The sequence below is a fragment of the Sinocyclocheilus anshuiensis genome, unplaced genomic scaffold, assembly GCF_001515605.1.
Source record: "Sinocyclocheilus anshuiensis isolate Anshui unplaced genomic scaffold, SAMN03320099.WGS_v1.1 scaffold107, whole genome shotgun sequence".
Classification (NCBI taxonomy): domain Eukaryota; kingdom Metazoa; phylum Chordata; class Actinopteri; order Cypriniformes; family Cyprinidae; genus Sinocyclocheilus; species Sinocyclocheilus anshuiensis.
In genome coordinates, this window is record NW_015549584.1 from 1,692,275 (window position 1) to 1,714,577 (window position 22,303).

Genomic DNA, 22,303 nt, shown 5'->3' on the forward strand with positions numbered 1-22,303 from the left:
TCACTTTCACGTGGTGTGACGCTCTGCGTATTATCCCGCTCTATGCGTGTGCGCTCCGCTTAGTCGCTCACGGCCCATGTGAGTGCTCCACTCATATACCGTTCATGCTCGTCGGAACAGCAAAGTCCACTCAAAAATCGAGCTGACAGGAAACATCTATGTAGTACAGTATTGTTTCTGTTTGCAATAGCCCTACTGTGCTGTAACAAGGTGTGGTATATGGGCAACTCTGGTGCTGCCCTCTCATTCATTGCTCTGCTAACCGTTAAGCTCACGTGTCCTCTGATAATAATAGCTTTCTAGGATTAAACATTATTTGGATAATTGGTAAAAAAAAAATCTTAATAGCCCTACTGTGTGTTAGACCTACCTGAAAAACTAAAAAGCAATTTAATTCATTTGTAGGCCTATCGTTATTTTTTTATTTGTGCTATCATGAATAAATTCTTTATTTGTTCTTATTTTATTATTAACTGCTGAGCCAAGCCTAATTTTTTATTCAATTCAAAGTTTTAAATCAAGCTATCTCGTGCTACTGCAACAAAATTACCCAACTGTAAAATCAAAAATACACTGAGTGAGCAAAACTTTGTTTAATTACCATTATAACTAGCTATCTCACAATGTTTACATATGAATAAAAGCCTACATTAAAATCTGTCATATAAATTGGTCTTTTCATTAGAAATTTGCCTACTGATTGCCACCATTGATGGACAAATTTTTTTTTATAATATTAAAAATATCTGTATGACAGTATATTCTGCAGTTCTTCCCTGCTGTACCGAATATCTATACTTTTCAAAGTATCATATCGAAGTTAGAAATTAAAATATTGTGACAAAATAAATTTTGTAGGGTGCCACAAATTTGTTAAAATTTCCAAAGGGTGCCGCGACTAAAGAAAGGTTGGGAAACACTGGCTTAGGCCAACCTACCTGCATGTTTTCTATTGTATTTATTTATTCTTTAACCCTGTAATTAGATAAATTATTGGAGTACATTTTACAAGAAAATATTATTTCAGTCTTTTTACTTCAGAATTTCATTTTTAGTTCGATGTGTTACTTGATGATGAATTATTTGTGAGATTTACTAGCAGTTTCTGAGGAAACATTGTTTTTACACCACATTTTCTTTCCAGAGTAGTTTGAAAGGAGTGGACATTCCTTAAATTCACATTGTTTACAGCTCAGGATGTAGTTCAGCCCTCATGATAATAGAGACGGAAGAGCAGGGCTGACTACTGCTTATTGGAGCTCATCCAAAATCTTGTGTGTAGTTCTCCTTTCTTCTCCTTTGCCAAGGTCAAGAGGTCCAGAATGTTTTTGCAGTTGGTGGTTTTTGTATGAATGTGAAGGATCTTCTGGGGTTTCTCAAAGATGTGGTAACAGAGCTGTTATTTTGATTATCTAAATTCCTACTGAACCAATCAGACTTTACTCTGAAATGTTTGTTTAGTGATAAGGAGTACAGTGAGCATGAAGCCCCACCCATAGTTACCCATTTATGTCTATAAGGAAAATTAACTATAGAATATTTGAATACAGAATTAGTCAATTTGGCTGTTTTTGAAAGCATGTATTGCACAAAAATGGTAGTGTGAAAAGCTATATGTAGACTACTTTATAGTGTTTTACATTTATAATTTTTTTGCACACAATGTATAGCAGACAGGCATGAGTTTGGTTTTGTATAGGGATGCACCGATATGAAAATTATCAACCATTCATTTACAAATTTTCTGATGGAGTATTTTTTTTATCCAGTTAATTGAATAAATAATTGACAGATTAAACAAAATTGCAATATGATTGTTAGTTTCAGGCCTACTTTAGAGAATATGCCATTCACTCTCTTCATATCAGCCTACTGATGCCTTCATAAACATGACATCATGATTGCATCATAAAGCTGCATTGTCTCCAAAAACTGCTTTAACCAGTCTAAGATGGTTTGCCAGGTTCTCATATCTTGGTCAGTGTGGTCTGTTAGCTGGTTTTATAGGGGTTTTGGGGGCTTAAGAGCATCTTAAATCAGCTGGCCTTATATATATGACATCATGATATCATCATAAATCTGCACTGTAACATCAAAAACTGCTTAATCCTGCCTAAGATTGTTTGTTGGTCTTAGCTGCTTCTCCCAGCCTAGTCAGGGTTGTCTGTTGGCTGGTTTTATATGGGTTTTGGGTATCTATGATCAACTGAAAACCAGTTTAAACCAGTTAAGATGGCTTTTTTTCTTCCAGGATGGCATCACTGCCTGATCTCCCAACTTGGGCCACCTAGGCGGGCATCATCATATATGACAGCTGACGTCTGTCCGCTCAGCTTGTTCAGATACACTGGCACAGATCCTAGCAGACCTACGTACTGGTTCTGTTCTGTCAAAATTTGCTCCAGACAGTGAGTCTGTTCATTTAAATGTAAGGATTTAATCTATTAATTGTGTTAGTAACACATCAGGATGTTAATTCCACTGAGATGAGAAGTGATGGTATGTTTGGCGACATACAAACAGCACTTTCTGAGTCTGTGTGTGTACACGCAAAGCTTTGAGCAGGTGGCTGCCGTGCTGTTGTCTCATTGTGTTTGGTGTGTCAGTGGATGCTACCAATCTGAGCCGCGAGACACCAGTTCTGTTTCCTTTGTGAGCGGGCGAGAGAGAGAGAGAGAGAAAGAGGATAAGGAAGGAGTGGAGAGTGGATAGTGACAGAGAGAGGCAGATGAAAGCGGCGCAAACACCCACCAGCCTGATTTCTCTTCCACCTCCTCTCGCAAACACGGCTTTGTGTGTAATGATTAACCGATCGGAGAAAGGCGAGAAGATACCACCTCAGCCCTCATAGGAAGTGACACATGCACAGCAACATTATATAAACACACAGTGTCTTCGATCAGAGAACAGTGAACATGACCGGACCAAAAGGAGGATACTACGAAGCAGAATTGGGTAGGAACTTACTGTAAATACTTTGATGAGGGGAAATGTCACTCTGTGAGCTTGATGTCAAAATTATCCAATGTGTTTAGAACTGTGGCAGGTACATTCTTTTGTTTGCCTGTGCTTTGTTATGGCTCTTTGTTATGAGGCTGTTCAGACCTACTTGATCGAGTTCTTTGTTTACTTAACATGGTGGTGACATTGTTTTGCGTTGTTTCATTGTGGGCTTTTTCTGAAATCAATTAGTTTGTTTGCTCTTTGACCTGGTCAGCCGCTTATGAGAATAGCTACTAACATGGCTCCTAACAAGAATAGATTATATTCTTTTGGGGCAAAAGTATAGATTAAATTCTTTTGGAGTTGTATTTTTCACTATATAAATGTGATTTTGACACTTTGTTCTTGCATTACAGGGGAGCCACACAAATTTGACCCCACATTCAGAGGACCTGTTCACAACAGGTAGAGTAAATCTTACTTCCTTGTGATATTTTTTTGGAGTTTATTTGAAGACACATGTATCACATGATATAGACATATACAGGATCCCTAAACAAGATCATATCTGCAGATGAAACTTTTGTTTGTAGAAGCATTTTTTAAATGTGAACAAGCACCTCATGACTACACCACGTTATGTACAAGAAGCTGCAAAAGACTGTACAAAACATGGTGAAATTAATTTTTAAGTAAATATAATAGGCGATATATTGCGTCACCAAAAATTATTGCGGTCATGTACCGTATTGACCCGAATATAAGACGATGTTTTTTTCTTGGAAATACATATGAAAAAACGCAGTCGTCTTATATTCAGGGTCTAGACTTTCACGTCAATAATACACCCACAGCAATATCAGGGTCGTCTTATATTCGGGCCAATACGGTACATACATTGCGCGATAAGTCGATATATTGATTATTGCTACAGGCCTACCACGTAAACATAGAATCATGTCTGCATTTGTGATCGGAGAAATGACAAACAACAAGCGGTACTCTACACTGCTCAAAACTCGCGTGGAAAACTTGAAAGCGCATCATATGACCCCTTTAAGAGTCAACCACACCCTCCTAAAACGGCTCATTCTAACTCACCCCCACATGTCTACGTCACGATGTGGGAAGATTTGCTCCTTCGTCGAATCTGCCAGCAGCGCCGTTCTCAAGCCTGCCGGCCGTTCCTCACTCTAGCCCACTGTGTGTGACGCTGTGTGTTTCGTTGTGAAAGCGAAACTACTTTGTTTGGCCTTCCAAAAGAGGACACAACCGATGAGCTTTGTAAAAATCGACGCGTTTCAGAAAGGCGGGGCATAGAGGAGCAACAATAATGTACAGTATGTGGAAAATAATATATTTTTTGAACCTTAAACCGCATAAACACATTGCATTACACCAAATACACAACATAATGTTCTTTTTAGCAACATCATATGACCCCTTTAAGCAAAATTTATATTTTATATACATTTTATATATTTTATAAAAGTAAATATATATTAAAAATATTTATATTTTTTGAAGGGGTCTAAAAAGTAGAAATATTTCATATTTGCGTCTGACAATATTTAGTTGTTGTTTTTATTTCATTTTATTCCTTTCTACTTTTTAGACCCCTTCAAAAATGTGTATATATAATGCCCCCAAAACTACAGCTAGGCCAGAAACAAACACACATGCACCCTCATAGCATTGTTTTTTGATTTGTCCTGATTTGCATGTGTCTGTTATTGATAAAAATATTGACTTCATTCATGGACCTGTCGCTCCGCTGGCCTGTTTCTCGCTCTGATCCAGAGCTGCTGGTGGATCACTGGTTAGTTCGGCGGTGATAGTGGACAGCACGGCTTTCACCCCACAGGAGCAGAGAAATCAATGACTGTTGCTCACGTCTAGAGTTGCTTTTCCTCATTAACATTCAAACTCAATAGGATTCAGCAGATTGTGAGGTAATTCTGCTATTATTGGACAACAAGCCATGGGTTTTTAATGTATTTTTGTTGCTCTCAATAGAGAGTGGCCATCACATTGTGCAACCCAGCGTGTTTCTAATGGGGCTTTCCTTTGCTTTTACCGTATTTATAAGGCCCAGCTACTGCTAATTAGGGTTGACTGATGTAAAACGCTTAAGCTCTGTCGGGTTAGCACAGCATGCAGTACTTTGCTGTGCTATGTTTGCTGTGATGAGGTGCGGTACAATCCACGTCACAGCTGACCCAGTTGTTTATCATAGTGGCTCAGTAATAAATTGATAAAGTTTTTTTTAGTTGTTTGTTGTTTAATAAACCTATGACTATGATTTATGGAAGAGATTAACTTATTTTTAGTTTTATTATTTCTCGGAGCACAAAAGGAAAATTTTCTTCACACAGACATTTTCTATAAAACAGCAGTTTATAGTGATCACATCATGTCTAACTATAGAAAGCACCATTAAAGTCCATATGAAATCTTCTAAAGTGAGCAGAACTGCTGCGACCAGATCATTGAGAACTGGATCAGTCCGATTTGTGAACAGATCAATCTTTCCAATTGGTTCTTTTCAGTAAACCTATGAACTATTTGTTCACAAATTAGAAGTTGGTCCAATTTTCAGACTTTACCTATTGACTCAATGATCTGGTTGCAGCTTTTCACTACAAATTCTGGTCTGTTCCTCACACAAAGTAGTTGTATGACTTGGAATATAGTAAACAAGTCATATGAGCTAGTTTTCTGGTGAAGAGTCGTAGTTTGTATTTTCAAAAACAAAATTAAATAACCTCCTTTGGGGTTGGAACAATATGAGGGTGAGTATATAATGACAGATTGTTAATTTTTGGATAACTATACCTGTGAATAAGTTTATTTTATTTTCTCTTTTTTTGTTGGCTACTTTTCCACCAGTCCATTAACACTGTATCTCCGAAAATATCACCCAAGCTGTATTGCGTTAAATGTCACTGACTCCCAGTAACATGACAAATCTGCACCTTTGTGTGAAAGTGGCCCGACGCAACCACCCACATTCCCCGTCTGTGTTGAGCAGAATTTAAATATAGCTCAGGGAACGCTGTTACAGATGACACTGTGGGTTTGTAGCTCTTGGGTTTGTAGTTTACACATCAGACACGTCACTCATTTCTACTGTTCTCCACATTAGCTGTCCACTCAAAGCTGCTGTATGCTGGGAGTTAGTCAGATTTGGATTAGTGCAGTCAGAACTACACAAGACTGAAGTTTACTGTCCTACTGAACCGCATGACTACGTCCCAGTTATCGTACATACACGCTGCACTACAAGTATATACTTATGAATGTGTAGTATAATTTGGACATGTACCACAATATAAAGGTGTCAGTGCTACAGACCTCCTGGCTGTGTCTTGTTACCATCTAGCTAACTCATTATTTTAAAGTTCACTGTTTTCGAGTTCTTTTTAAAAACTACTTTCAGATGTTTGTCCTTGCATTTAGGTACTTTTTATTGGAGTATATCATCTGGGCATTTCTAGCTTAGTATGTTTAGTGTATTATAATTTAGGATGCACTGCCAGTATAATTGTAGTATTCTTTTTTTTACCATTATAGTATTTATTAATGTTTGGAATTAGATTTTATTTTTATATTTTCAGTTTTAATTTTTAATTTATTTTAAGTTTTAATAACTTTTATTTCAGGTAGTTGTCAATGCAACATTTTTCATTTTCATTCATCTAATATTTACACTGCCGTTCAAAAGTTTGGGATCAGTAAGATGTTTCAAAAATACAGAAAAAACTGTAATATTGTGAAATATTTCCATTTGTAATATTGGTTTCCTATTTTAATATGCTTTAAAATGTAAATTATTTCTGTGACGCAGCGCTGAATTTTCATCAGCCACTACTCCAGTCTTCAGTGTCACATGATCCATTCTAATAACTGAAACTATTTTTTGGAACCTGTGATACTTTTTCTTTGATTCTTTGGTGAATAAAAAGTTAAAAGAACAGCATTTATTCAAAATCTTTTCCAACAATATAAGTCTTTACTATCATTTTTTTATCCATTTAACACATCCTTGCTGAATAAAAGTATTAATTTCTTTTAAAAAAAGAAAAAAGAAAAAAAAGATTAAATGACCCCAGACTTTTAAATAGTACAGGTGCATCTCAATAAATTAGAATGTCGTGGAAAAGTTCATTTATTTCAGTAATTCAACTCAAATTGTGAAACTCGTGTATTAAATAAATGCAATGCACACAGACTGAAGTAGTTTAAGTCTTTGGTTCTTTTAATTGTGATGATTTTGGCTCACATTTAACAAAAACCCACCAATTCACTATCTCAACAAATTAGAATATGGTGACATGCCAATCAGCTAATCAACTCAAAACACCTGCAAAAGTTTCCTGAGCCTTCAACACTGAAGACTGCAGTAATGATGCTGAAAAGTCAGCTTTGCTTCATGAATAAATTATATTTTACACTATATAGAAAACTTATTTTAAATTGCAATAATATTTCACAAATGTACAGTTTTTTTCTGTATTTTTATCAAATAAATGCAACCTTTATGAGCATAAGAAACCTCTTTAAAAAACATCTTACTGATCCCAAACTTTTGAACGGCATTGTTTATATATATATATATATTTTTTTATAATTTAATTTCATTTAATGAAGTCAGTTTTTAATAGTTTTAGTATTTAGTTAACAGTAACCACCCTGTGCACTACTTAATTACTTGCATACTATGTCGGATGAATAATCGAATGAGGATGCAGCACATCTGTTAATCTTTTCTGTTGCCCTGCTCTGACCTCATTTTCTCTGTCTGCAAAGCTGCTATTTAGTTAATTTCAACTAGTAGGTTGGCACCCAAAAATGGGTCACAAGTCTGTTCTAATGGGGTTACAGTCAGCAGGGAAAAATGATTACAAATACAGTATATGTGCTCTGTGTATAGATGTATGTGTGTTTTAACACACTGTGTTAGTGATTAATGTTATTTTGTTTCTAGATTTAGAGTTCACAATGGTTCTAAAAGTTTGATTTTACAACATTTGATTAATTAGGAATATGTAATTAGTTAACATATTCATGTACTTACTGAAATGCCATTATGAATGTAGATATAGTGTGATTTATTCATTTAGCGCTCACATCCTCTCCCTTACATTCTCTTTTCTCACATTCCCACTGCAGGGGCTGCACAGACGTGCTTTGCTGTGTGATCTTTGTCATCGTCATCCTCGGTTACATCGTTCTGGGAACAGTGGGTGAGTTACACTCATTAACGTGCGCTTCAGCAGAGAGGGTTGCGTAATGCGGCTCATGAATCCAGTGCTATTAAGCTGCCAAATAGAAGCGGCGGGGGAGCGTCAGTCGTAAACAGCAGCCTAATGCAGTGTCATTATGTTCAGTTACACTCCCCTCACCGTATGTGGCTGTTTTTATAAGGACAGTCATTTAGTCCATTCTCAAAAAAGCAAAAGGACTCACACGAACCCATTCATTCACTGTGACATTAGATCGGTTACATCATTTGTGGTTTAAATGTGGAGTCTGTGGTTAAATCTGTCACAGGCTCTTCTCTTGTGCCGTTTCTGGGAGACTCACAGCTTGCCGACTGTTGGATCTGTCTGTGTTGGAAACATGCTGCCTGTGATTGTTATATATATAGTGGCGCCCAAAAGTTCTAGGATCTAATTAAAACATTTTTTTTAGTTTTTTAGAATGCTAGAATGATTTCTGAAGGATAATATGACATAAAATGACAGATTGGAGAAATGGCAATTAGGATTTGCCATCACAGGAGTAAATTACATAGTTTAAAATGTTCCAATTTAATTTATACTAAATTGTAATTATATAAACTGTACAAACTGTACATATTGGGTCTGTGTAGTGTAAGACTCGCCGTTTCTCCCACAGTGCTTTTTTTTCCTCATGCTGATCTCACTCTGCTCTGGTCTTATCGGTTTAATCCTGACTAGGCTAAATTAATGCGACTGGCTTTTCTGTTGCCCTTTGAAGTGCACTGACAACTCATGCGACCGTTTTAGGCTCAGGGTGACATTCTGTGACCCTTGAAGCTCAAATTCACTTTTCAATGCAGACTTGAGTGGAGAAAATTAAATCATCAGGCAGAATCCTTCTCCGCAGAGCTGTAGTGTGTTCAATTCTCTGTGGACTCAAATCACTCCTATTCAATTACATAAAGAGCCTCTTATCCTCTGAATTAAATGTTTTCACTTTATTTTTAGTTTGTTTTTCATGCATCTGTACATGTTTGTTCTCTTTGCTTCTGCCTGTTCCGTCTTAGCAGGAACAGTGGGTGTAGTTTCAGTGTTGCCATAAATACTGAGGTTGCTGGTGCAAAATAAAAAAAAATCTTTTTTTTTTATTACAGCAGTTCTTTGAAATGCATGACACTTGAATTGCATCTGTGGTAAACTTATTTGAGAAACATGATTCAGATGATATGACTTGTGTTATGTTTTTTAAGCTTGGATGCATGGGGATCCCCGGAAAGTGGTCTACCCGACAGACAGCTATGGGCAGTTCTGTGGACAGCAGGGTACTCCTAATGCGTGAGTATGAGCCAGAGACAAATTGAGGTGTTAATGCTGTTATATTTTAATTGATAAATTGTAGGAGTGCAACGGATCGTAGATGATCCGTGATCTGTACAGATCAGGCTGCACGGTTCGGCACGCATGTGATTCGCGGATTAACTGTTAAGTTTAACCATCATAGAGTTAAAGTTTTTAATTTGCTCATGTTTTGTATTGCCAGTTTACACATTCAAGCAATTTTAACTCGCGCACTGTTTTCTATGCGCTCAGCCGCTGCCGCACATACGCAGAGAGAGAGAGACACCGCGTGAACAGCGAATTGATTCCTCTTTCACATACACACAAAGTTATGTTAAAATACCCGTTTTGGCGAGTATTCTAGTAAACACAGTCCGTTATGTCTTAAGTGAACGTAAACAGCTGAGAAAGAAACCGGATGTGTGTCAGTATTAGGTCAGTGAATTTGGTCTTAAAGAGACAGCAGCCAATAAATACCTGTTTCTGTCTTGCATAAAATATTTAAAAGTAATCTCATACTTAATATATTAAGTATGAGATTTATTTATTTATTCATTTATTTATTTATACAATTTTTACGTTTCAAAGGTGTATTGAAACACCTTCTATTTCTCCCCCACAGAAATAAAGCCATATTATTTTACTTCAATATTTTACAATGTGCCAATCCTACAGTCCTCATTAACCTCCAGTGCCCTACAACTCAGGTAATACAGACACTATTTGCAAACCACCTGTCATTCTCTCTAAGCTGGAATGTTCTGTATTTAGCACTGGCTTGTTTTGTAACTGATGCCTCTCTTTCTCTCTTATTCACCCCAGCTGTGTGTATCCAAGTGCCCAGACAGATTTGCCACATACATCGACATGCAATACAACTATAGACGCAATAAGAGCTACTGGGATTACTACAAGCTATTCTGCAAGCCGGGCTTCAACAATCCTGATAAGGTACCATGTGGAAACTAGAGAGTATCTGCAAGAACCAAAACTTTGTTTAAATTCAGTGATCATCACATGCACACTGAAGTTTGAAAACTCTTGACACAGGGTTCCCACAGCCGTGAATTTGTACGATTTTATTTTCTAGGTCTGGAAAGGTCACGGAAATGAATACAATCTTACAAGTAATTGAATTTTTTAAAGTGAATGTCTTATTTGTAAGCAAATCTTTCTTTTAAGATGGTTATTTTCAATTTGCTGAGCTGACTCATAAATGAATAAATAGTTTTTTAGCTAATTGATTTAATAATTGATTAAACATGAAATAATATAGTAATAATTAATAGAATAATCCTTATCTAGTAATCACAAACTACTTGAAAATTCATAGAAATTCATTAGTTAAAAGAGTGCAGGAACCCTTTTATGTCTAGAGGAATATTATGCCTGTTATGGTCAGATACATGAGCATTTTTGATGACGATGTTTCATCTTAGCAGGCCGATACTTCACACATGTACACTCCAGCAGGTGCCTACATTTCTTTGCGTATCAATGTGTAAATGTACCAACGCAAACCATCAATGGTCTGATTCTGCTGAGTCACTGGATTTTCACACATTCTCACACATGCACATTTAGAAGCACACATGGTAACTGTGTTTGAGCCAGGCCTGACATGCTGGAGAAATACTGTCGAGAGCAGCATGAATAATTCTTTTTTTTTTTTTTAAGTATCTTCTTTTTTTCTTTCTCATTTGACAGCCGGTTTCTCAGGTGCTTCGGGATGAAGATTGTCCCTCAATGATTGTGCCAAGCAGACCATGTAAGTTTTTTCAGAGAATAATTTTGTGAGGAATTTATAGTCAAAACAATGCTTTCAGTGCTGGTATTTTTCTTTATAATTGCCTGTCTTGGTGCCAAATTTTAGATAAAATGTATATACACGTCAACATTAAGAATGTATAAAAATTCCCGCAATTCCAATAGAATCTCAGAAGTTTAAGGAATGAGTGAGTGTCTAGACAAAGAAACCCCAACATTTATGGGTATAAGTGAGTTAAATTTAATTAATGTTAGAATTTGTTTGTGTAATTCAAAAGATACTAATGAACGATTGCATGAAGGTATGTGAATATCAATAGAAACTTGTATATCAGGAGATCATGAGTTTCAGTTCAGGCCACTAGATCTCTTTGAAGCCATCATATCTGTTTAATGTAAACATTGTGAATAATATAAGAGATAGAAAGAGAGAAAATGTCCCTGCCAAGGCTGAGAAGGTCACCGCATCCTCTCCATATCAGCAGAGGAGGCACAGAATGATACGAAACACTTGGATAGCTGCTGCTTATCACTTCTCAGGAAATTAGGCCTTGAAGATAAACGAGCAGACAGACACAAAGCATGTCCTCGACAGCTTATAAATACTTAAAAATTAAGTGGGATTTTTATTTTTTCGTTATTCTTTGCTGTTCCATCAGTTCTCCAGAGGTGCTTTCCCGATTTCATCACCAGAAACGGGACATTAACTGTTGCCAACAAAACAAGCTTCAAGGATGGACACGGTAAAATCAGAAGTGTCGTCGATCTGAGAGATGCAGCAAAGTAAGTTCACTTATTAGTAGTGCTTAGTGCATAGCACCCATATAAGACTACCACCATACTAGTCTTCCACCAGCCTGTTAAGTAGATGTTGGACTGATGTTGCACTGTCTGTATGGCTTCAAAATTGCTCTCATTGAGAGTAACACGAATAGGAGGACTAGCTATTCAAATATTGTTATATAATGCCACTAAACTACAGTATATAATTTACTTGCGTAATTATATTACATATAATTTAAAACCTGTGCTAGTTTCACTTGTATCACTCCGCAGTCTCTGTCTTCTTCCATAATAAAATCATTTCATCTCAAATCAATGTTTCATGTATAATTATATATTTATTTGGTTAAGTAGCTGTGTTTTAAGTGGCATAATATACAGTCAGTCGGTTACCCATGCAAAATGAACCCCTTCAGAGTCTCGATTGTCAGTGCTTATTTTGAGGTAATAACTGGCTGACTATATATTATCCCATATATATGAGTCTAAAAATATCTTCTGGCCTGCATAAAATCGCTCAGCTCTTCCTAATTAGATATAGTGATTATTAATTAATGAATGCTCTTCTGAAGGAGCTCTCAGTTTCCATTTTAGTTGTATGAGTCAGAGTTTAAGTATATGCTACTGTTCAAAAGTTAGGGGTCGGTAAGATTTCTTAATGCTTTTGAAAGAATTTCTTGATGAATATAAGATTCAAAAGAGCATAATTTATTTGAAACAACTTTTCTTTTAATATTATACATGTTTTACTATTTTTTTATATCAACTTCATGTATCCTTGCTGAAGAAAAGCATTAATTTCTTTAAAGAAAAAAACTGACACTAGACTTTTGAATGGAAATATCTTGCATCTTGATATTAAAAATATGTGCATTTGTACAAATACAGCAGGTAAACAAATAATACAGTTATTTCCAACATTTCTTCCTAAATATACTGTCTTTCCATCCAGGCAAGAGAGGACCGTTTTATCTGGGTATGACATTTGGGCTTACAAAAGGTCAGAGAGAATCTGGCCTTTTAAGCAAACAAGTCAAGCTGTGCATGTTCGCATGAGTTTGCTGCTGCTATAATAGCACTGATTTAAACACCTGGGGTGAAAGGTCACTCTGTGTATTTTCTTATTTTGGCAGGCAGGTTTCTTGTAACTAGTCTGCAAGACAATGTTCACACAGGATGTGTTCTTACGTCTTTGCCATCACATCACATCTTGATAATATTAGTTTAAAGTAGTTTAGCTTTTTCCATCTAGCTGTTTTTTAATGCAAGAATGTGTCCTGTGTGAACAGGCCCTAACAATTGTACTTTTGGATTGAGTTTCACTCACAAAAACAGGCACTTTTATACTCTAATCTGCAGATGCTTTTTGCAACTCTTTACCTGATTGCAGAAAGCCAAGGTTTTTGCTTCATGTGTGTTTTTTGTAACATGCTCAATGCTTCTTTTTTTGTAGCAAAGTTACGGCTATGCAGCAAGGAACAGAAAGGTCTCCATTTCTTGTCATCTTTGAAACTCGACCTTGTCCTTCGCTTATCTACGAACTAACCTCCCTCACCGCATTTCTGCACCTGCTGCCTCTCAAAGAATCTGTAGAACAGAAAAAACACATCTCTGTATGTTTTTTCCCCTTGTCAAAACTGAGGTCACTGAAAAAATCCCTCTGCCTTTCAGATGTCTTTCTGCTGAAAGAGCTTTTTAAGAATATAATGGCAAACGCAAGTGAGGAAGATGTGATTTAATGTCATCGCAAGGTCGTTTTGTACATGAACTACATTGATCATGTTTTCAGCAAGGGAAAATTGAGCGTAGGAGTTAAAATTGGGACACAGAGCTCTTCTCCATTCACCTAAAGCTTCTCTGCTATAGGGAAACACACTTTTCATCAGCATTACTTGGAGAACATTTTTCAGTTTGATTAAATTAGTTGAGCTGTTTTCAGTATAGTGCAGCTTTCCAGCAGCAGGCTACTTTTTCGAGCAAGTAGTGATGAAACATGGCAATGCTGGGTTTTTTGGTTTTTGTTTTTTTGGATTTTTTTGCAGACTCATGCTCCCATATGAATCATTCATGATTCTTTGAATTCCTGCGAAGGTGTCTGCACTGAATTTTTTGTAGCAATGTACATCTATTCTACTTTTTCCCCCTTTACAATAATTATACAAAATGTATAGCTAAGTATAGATAACTGCATTTATTCAAAAGTAGCTTCAATGTAGTTTAACCCAACTTTAAATTGGGTAGCTTTTAGCTCGACAAATTAGTTTCAAAATAGCTTCTATAACATTGCTGCTATCCTTTTCAAACCTACCTCACTTCTGTACAAATCAGTGAATATCACAAAACTATATAAAATATACCCAGCTTACAAGTAATAAAATCAAATGTTAAATACACTACCATTCCAAAGCTGCATTTATTTGAACAAAAATACAGTAAAAACAGTAATATTGTGAAATATTATTACAATTTAAAATAACTCTTTTTGTATTTTAATATATCTTAAAATGTAATTCATTCCGGTGATGGCTAAGCTGAATTTTCCTCAGCCAGCCCACTACTTCAGTCTTGAAGTCAGTGTCACACGATCCTTCAGAAATCATTCTAATATGCTGGTTTGGTGCTCAATAAACATTTCTTGTTATTATCAGTGTTGAAAACCGTAGTGCTGCTAAATATTTCTGTGGAAACCGCAATACTTTTTTGTAACATTATAAATGTCTTTACTGTCACTTTTAATCAATTTAATGCATCCTTGCTGAATAAAAATGTTGATTTCTTAAAGTGCCCCTATTATGGATTTTTGAAAATTACCTTTCATGCAGTGTGTAATAAAGCTCTAAGTGAATGCATCCTGCAAAGTGCATGAACCTCCTGCAAAGTTTTAAATCTGAAAGTACACCGTGTATAAAGTTATTGTCTCTCAAAAGAAAGAGTCGACTCTGAATCATTGAAACAAGTCATTTTTAAAACAAATCCCAAGCCGTTTCATGTTGATCAACATGAAACATTAGCATATTGCCCGCCCACTTGTTGGCACAGACCCGGGAAAACATTCATTCTTTGCCACTAGGTGCCGCTTTTGGAGCTGTATAAAAAAAAATAGCTGTTTCCCCGGTAACGGCTGTAAACAAAGCAGCACTGCGCTCACAAACGCTGATTTATCAGGCATCACAGGCAAGATGTAATGGAAATTAAATTGACCAATCGGACCAATCACCGCAGATTAGCGTCACGCAAAGGAGGGGTTTGGAAAAATGAATCGTTAAACGAATCGTCTGGGAGTCGTTGAGCAAATAAGGTAAAAATAAATGCATATTATAAGACAATTAAAGTGTTCTTCTAACCTTGCATGTATGTCAACCTGTTGTTGGGACTCCCAAAACCAAAATATGAACCTTTCATTACCCATAATAGGGGCACTTTAAAAACATTCCAATTGTAGTTTATGTAAAAGCACTTCTCATAGACTTGCATAGAATACACACTATATTCATTTTAGTTTGGCCTGAGTAAAAACAAGACTGTGTGGGATAGAAATAAAATCTGTTGTTTTTCCAAAACATTTCAGCTAGACTAAACATTTTTTAAAACATTAAGAAAATTAGATGTCCAGTGACCTTTTAAACAGTACAATATATTGCACTGACTGTACTTCTGTCTCTCAAAGCATCATTTTCAGTTGTGTCAGATTCAATAACTTTGACTAAGTTCTTTAACCCTTCACCTCCACTGTGCATGAAAAAACATGGCTTTTTCATGAAAGGAGGACAATAGAACAAATCTGATGTTTTCTTACACCGGTAACACTTGTGAAACATCTGGTAACACCTATGTGAAACATCGACCTGACCACTGTAGATCCCTAATAACCAACTGTAGTGTGCCATTGCTTCTTAGTTTAATGAAGAAAGGACTGTATATAGCATGTTTATGAGATAAACCTCCCCATAAACTGCTCTGTACAGTCAGTAGAGTTGACTGTTTTTGACTGTTTCCTGTGCTCATTTACAGTGGCATCACCAGCCTGTTGGATGCAAAGGAGGTGGGCGTCAAAATCTTTGAGGATTACGCCAGCTCATGGTTTTGGATCCTAATGTATGTATAACCTCAGTTTTTCACCTTTAAGAAATGCAACAGATTGATACAGTGTGGCTGATATGTGGTTCATGTGTGTTTTCAGTGGTCTGGTGATAAGTATGCTGGTCAGTCTGATCTTCATTCTGCTGCTGAGGTTCACCGCTGGCGTTCTCTTCTGGATGGTGATCTTTGGGGTCATCGCGGCTATGGGCTATGGTTGGTGATGACTACAGAACACTACAGACTAAAACTCCAAAACTAAACTCGTATATACTAGACTTCAAAGTGTAACAAATTATAGGGATAATTTACACAAAAATAAAAATTATATAATATGCTCTTGGATGAATGTCGTTCATCCAACAGAAAATCACAATTTTCAAACTTCAAAAAGTCATTTTTGTCTTCTTTTCAGACCGATCTAATCAGTGAACCAAATGATCCAGTTCAAAAAAATAAATGCATCATTCATGATTCAGACTAATCTGGTTCTCTTGAATTCTCAGGCAATAAATGTTCACATTAAAAATTAAACCCTGATCTTGTAACTGACATTAACACTAAATGATGTGTCAGCTACGATAGTTTGTGAATGTCTCTGCACTTACAGGAATATGGCATTGTTACTGGGAGTACAGTTCACTCAAGGGGAAGCCGGACTCTGACATTACCATCTCAGACATCGGATTCCAGACTGACTTCCGGGTTTACTTGCAGCTGCGTCAGACCTGGCTCATGTTCAGTGAGATTTTTTCAGTTGTTCTAATATATGAGTGTTTGTAGTGAAGTTGAAATCAGATAATGCATCTCAAACCAAGCAATGCAGCTGCACTGTCAAGTTGATGAAAGTTCAGTTTGATGGAAGTGACTGACAGCTTGATATTGTACCGCAGTGATCTCCTTGGCTGTCATTGAAGCTATCATCATCTTAGTACTGATATTCCTGCGGAACAGAGTTCGTATTGCCATTGCTCTTCTAAAGGAGGGCAGCAAGTAAGTTTCTTTATGCATGTCTTTCTCTCTTTTTCTTCTGTTTAATGGTGGTGCTTGGAAAGAATGGAAAAACGCCTGAAACAAAGCTGTCAAATGTTATTTTATACGTTATCTCTCTCTCTTTCCTACAGGGCTATTGGCTGCATCATGTCAACACTGTTCTATCCCATCATCACCTTCCTGCTTCTGGCTCTTTGTATTGCATACTGGGCTGTTACAGCTGTGTATCCAAATTTTAAATTAATTTGAATGCTGAATGAAGTTTAGTACTTTTAATTTTAAGTGTAAATATTTTAATATTTGTTATTAATTCATTATAAAAAAATATCTCGCAATTCAGACTTTTTTCTTGCAATTCTGAGAATTGTGAGATTTATAAACAGACTTTTGAGCAATTCTGGGAAGACAAATCAGAATTGGGATATATAAACTCACATTTTCTAGACAAAAATGTCAGAATTGTGAGATAAAAAGTCAACATTTTTATTGTGGCAGAAACAAAAATCAAAAACAAAAGAAAAACTGAATTGTGAGATGTAAACTCCTCTAACTGAAAATGTAAACTCAGAATTGCAAACAAGAAGTCTTAGAAGAATTACCCTATTTTTTTCATTCTGTGGCAGAAACAACATTTGGTGGCACAGATATTACACACTTTAGCTTTAGCTAGTTTGTATTGTATTTTCCTTAACCACAACTTCTTTCAGTTTCCTGGCATCATCTGGTGACGCAGTATATAAAGTAATGTCAACGCTACCCGACTGCAAGTATACCAACCTCACCTGTGACCCAGAGGTAAGAACTAACCCTACTGTAATCTGTGATCATCTGAGATACACAGCGTACAGGTTTCATTGTACTACATTTTAAATATTAAATCCAGTAATTGTCACATTGGTGACTCCTTCCGTCTCTTTGATGTGTTTCAGACCTTCAGTCAATCCAACGTGACTAAACTGTGTCCAGGCTCCCAGTGCACATTTGCTTTTTACGGTGGGGAGAGTTTGTACCACCGTTACATCTTTGTTCTTCAGCTCTGCAATTTGCTGGTCTTCCTCTGGCTGGTGAATTTCACCATCGCTCTGGGTCAGTGCACCCTCGCCGGGGCGTTCGCCTCGTATTACTGGGCCTTGAGGAAGCCAGCAGACATCCCACCTTGCCCCTTGGCTTCATCATTTGGCAGGGCTTTAAGGTATGTTGCCATCTGTGGTCTTAGAAGCTTGTAGATGATTGATTGTGTCTGAGTGGAGAGCTGCTGGACTGAAATGAAATGTTCACTGTAATCACATTACAATGTTATTCCAGGTATCACACAGGCTCTCTTGCGTTTGGAGCTCTGATTCTGTCCATTGTACAGTTCATCCGGATTATTCTGGAGTACCTCGACCACAAACTGAAAGGTATGAATCACATTTTAATTTTTAAAAGTTTGCCTCATTTTCGTCATCAGTGATGGTCTCCGATGTCTCCATTTGTTACAGTTTCCACAAAAATATCAAGAAGACTGTTTCAACAATGATATATTCTATAGTGTAGAATACATTGTGAATAATGGTGCTTCTCTTTCTTCTGTTTTTGTCGCAGGTGCTCACAATGCATTTACACGCTTCCTGCTGTGCTGCCTAAAATGCTGTTTCTGGTGCCTAGAGCACTTCATCAAGTTCATGAACAGGAATGCTTACATTATGGTGAGTCACTCCACTTTTTCAAGGTACAGGTATTTCATAACTTTATGCGGTGTATATATATATATATATATATATATACATAACTACCATATAACAGCATATATTTTCAATGTGGATAACTAAATAGTTTCATTTGTTTAAATATGAACGCCAATGTCGAACCTGTGTTGTCAAGAAACAGACTGACAGAAAGAAGGAATGCATTGACATTTATTGTTCGATTTGATTCATGTCCTCAGATTTCAATATATGGGAAGAATTTCTGTGCCTCAGCGCGAGACGCTTTCTTCCTGTTCATGAGGAACGTTATGAGGTAAAACTGCACAGCTGCTACATTTATAATGTCATTGTCAAGGTGTGAAGCTGCAAGGACTCTGTCTCTCACACACACACACCTGTTCGAGAATTTGTTCCAGTTATTGTGAGGTTTCCAGGATGTTTTTAGGATGTTATTTTTTTATTAAGTTTGTCACTGTCAAAATTCGCTAAATGTTGCCTCCATGTAATTAAAGAAATATGTTTTGTTGTCTGACGTTTTTCTTTTGTGTTCGACTTGTGAAGCATCATTTTAACAAAAGTCATGCATGGAGAAAAACACATCTTTGTCTGGCACAACTCGTATTTGGACAAATATTGTTTTCTAATAAATTGCAAATTCTTTAAATATCTCATGTAATAAAATGTCTAGTTTACGTAAGAGCTCCAAGACTAAATATGACTATATATAGAATCTATTTATTATTCTGTGTGTTTTTCTCTAGAGTTGCTGTTCTGGACAAGGTGACTGACTTCCTGCTGTTCTTGGGCAAACTGCTGATCTCAGGGAGTGTGGGTGAGTCAACCTTTTCATCTGTGACATACAGACAGGCCAACATTAAGACTAATAGTCAGGGGGCTTTAACCACACACACAGACATGGCATAGACCTTCTGACTTCATACACATAAATTATAAATACAAAAATTATTGATGTCGCATGGTTTGCCATTCTAGCTGAATTAATAACACTCTTTTGCTTGCTGATGTTGTAAATATGCTTTTGCAGGTGTCCTTGCATTCTTTTTCTTCACCCGCCAAATACCAGTAATCCAGGAAGAGGTGCCATCATTAAATTATTATTGGGTCCCTCTGCTGGTGAGTGCAAGCAATAACTTCATGTTCTAGAAATTTTATATATATATTTTTATTTATTTATTTGCATTTTATAAATTTGTTAATTTATTAAGAAAATTCTTATGCAGTATTTAGTGATTTATATATATATAAATCAATATATTATAAATTAATGTTATAGTTAATGCATTTTATACATCTGTTAATTTATTATTTAATAAAACATTATTGAAATGCATTTATCAAGAGGTATGTTGGGAACCCGGATTTATTCTAATGTAATTTCTCTATTAATCTTTTTTCCCCATTCACAGACTGTGATATTTGGATCATATATGATTGCACATGGGTTCTTTAACGTCTATGCCATGTGTGTAGATACATTGTTCCTCTGCTTCTGTAAGTACACCCCTTATTAAATCTGCAGAATTCACTTATGTGTGTTTGGTAATAAATGCTGAACTTTATGATGTTTTCAACTTTTTTCAAAAGCTAGTTTAGTCCTTGATAAATACTGTACATACCCACCCACTGGTCTTCCTGTACCTTTCCTCTTCTTCTCTGTGCATGACTTCGATCACTTCTGTTCTCTAATTATTATACTGATGTAATCTTTGTGTATTTATCCTTTTCACTTCTTCTTTTCAAACTGCATGACTGCTGACTAACACTGCTTTCTTATTTATTTTTCCCTTTTCCTTGAAACCCTCTGTCTTTCCTCCTTAACCCTTCCCTTCTTCCGTCGTCTGATTTGATGGGACACCCTTAAGGTGAAGATCTTGAAAGGAACGATGGCAGTCCTTCCAAACCGTATTACATGCCTCCAGGCCTGCACAGGATACTTAACAAAACTGATCAAGGAGGCAAAAAGTATGCAGTGTCCTGAAACTGTCACCTCAGTGGGACGTGAAGAACCGTGCTAGTACTGTAGCATGCTGCATCTCTCCCGCAGCACAGCAAAGCCTTCTGGGATATGGAATCGGATAGCATTTACAGAAGCGATCTTCTCTCTGCACTGTCTGCTGATACTGACTGACTCCTGCTGTACTTTTTTCCTTCTTTTTCTTTTTGCTGATAATTCTGTCCATCATTGCCTTACCCATGTTTGTCTTCTGGAGCAAAGGTCTGATAATACTCTGGTAATCGATGATGAAAACAAGTTATTCTCTATATTTACTCTCTTTATATTGCAAGTATCCTCTTTCTCTTTCTATACAGTCCTTCGTTTTCATGTCATTTTTGGTTTAGAAGTTCATACAGTACATTGATGTGCATGTGGATGGATTGACCGAATTCTTAGTCCACATGATTTTAATATTAACTTTGTCATAATCTATTGGAAAATGCTATTGTATTGGAGGAATCTTAATCGATACAGTGTATATTCTCTTATAACCATGTTTTGATAGAATCTATGAATTTTCAGGTGTTCTGATGGCAGTATTTAGTAACTGGTTTAAAAGGAAGAGTGCTAATCTCCTTTGTTTTTTGCAATCAATCTGAAAGTTTTTCAAGTTCAATTTATAAAAGGAACATAAAAGCCATTTTTTTGTAATTTTGTAGACAGGTTTGGTTCTGCGTCTACTCCGTGAAGTTCAGTATACAAGTTGTCTTTTAATGGGGGAAAGTTTTGTAAAAAGGTTTTTTTTCCCCATTAGAATAAAGCTGAACTAAATATCATGAATGGTTTGATTCTTTTATTTTTCTTTCATTTTTCAGAATGCTAACAAATTTTATTATCAATATTATTCATTCCATTCTCAGCTTAAAATATATGCTGTTCAAAACTTTGGGATAGTTAAGATTTTTTTGTTTTTGAAAGACGTCTCTTATGCTCACCAAAGTTGCATTTATTTACAGTAAAAGAGTAATATTATGAAATATTGACATTTAAAAGATCTATTTTAATATATTTTAAAATGCAGTTTATTCCTGTGGTGGCAAAGCTGAATTTTCACATGATCCTTCAGAAATCATTCTAATATGCCGATTTGGTGCTCAAGAAACATTTCTTATTATTATCAATGTTAAAAACTGTTTTTGCTGCTTAATGTTTTTGCATAGACCGTGATTCACTACCATTCAAACGTTTGTGGTAAGAATAAAAAAATAAAAAAAATTATATTTTTATTTTTTTATAGCATGCACACATTGAATTGCTAAAGATATATAACGTTACAAAAGATTTCTATTTCAAACTTTGTGTTCATCTAAGAATCCTGGAAAAAAAATGTATCTCGGTTTCCACAAGAAATATTAAAGGGTTAGTTTACCTAAAAATGAAAATGAGGCTGTTTTACACTCACCCCAGAGCCATCCTAGGTGTATATGACTTTCTTCTTTCAGACAAATCCAGTCAGAGTTATATTAAAAATT

At 36.2% G+C, this 22,303-nt stretch overlaps 1 protein-coding gene across 6 annotated transcripts in view; it reads left to right on the forward strand.

The window, feature by feature from the left end:
• slc44a5b (solute carrier family 44 member 5b) overlaps nucleotides 1–22,303 on the forward strand; it is a 35,105-nt gene that overhangs the window by 11,254 nt on the left and 1,548 nt on the right. For 2 of the 6 annotated variants that reach the window (XM_016446208.1, XM_016446207.1), the window contains exons 2-22: nucleotides 3,360–3,408; nucleotides 8,116–8,189; nucleotides 9,419–9,503; nucleotides 10,129–10,213; nucleotides 10,329–10,457; nucleotides 11,214–11,274; nucleotides 11,933–12,056; nucleotides 13,510–13,542; nucleotides 16,068–16,151; nucleotides 16,237–16,349; nucleotides 16,744–16,875; nucleotides 17,027–17,126; nucleotides 17,258–17,350; nucleotides 17,834–17,921; nucleotides 18,056–18,318; nucleotides 18,432–18,526; nucleotides 18,711–18,814; nucleotides 19,054–19,127; nucleotides 19,576–19,646; nucleotides 19,860–19,948; nucleotides 20,242–20,326. In XM_016446208.1, the coding sequence (XP_016301694.1) occupies nucleotides 3,360–3,408; nucleotides 8,116–8,189; nucleotides 9,419–9,503; nucleotides 10,129–10,213; nucleotides 10,329–10,457; nucleotides 11,214–11,274; nucleotides 11,933–12,056; nucleotides 13,510–13,542; nucleotides 16,068–16,151; nucleotides 16,237–16,349; nucleotides 16,744–16,875; nucleotides 17,027–17,126; nucleotides 17,258–17,350; nucleotides 17,834–17,921; nucleotides 18,056–18,318; nucleotides 18,432–18,526; nucleotides 18,711–18,814; nucleotides 19,054–19,127; nucleotides 19,576–19,646; nucleotides 19,860–19,948; nucleotides 20,242–20,326 (2,031 nt within the window). Of the gene's footprint in view, nucleotides 1–2,484; nucleotides 2,956–3,359; nucleotides 3,409–8,115; nucleotides 8,190–9,418; nucleotides 9,504–10,128; nucleotides 10,214–10,328; nucleotides 10,458–11,213; nucleotides 11,275–11,932; nucleotides 12,057–13,509; nucleotides 13,543–16,067; nucleotides 16,152–16,236; nucleotides 16,350–16,743; nucleotides 16,876–17,026; nucleotides 17,127–17,257; nucleotides 17,351–17,833; nucleotides 17,922–18,055; nucleotides 18,319–18,431; nucleotides 18,527–18,710; nucleotides 18,815–19,053; nucleotides 19,128–19,575; nucleotides 19,647–19,859; nucleotides 19,949–20,241; nucleotides 20,327–20,697; nucleotides 21,457–22,303 lie in introns of those variants that run through there. The other 4 variants (XM_016446210.1, XM_016446206.1, XM_016446211.1 and 1 more) reach the window with 4 other exon arrangements.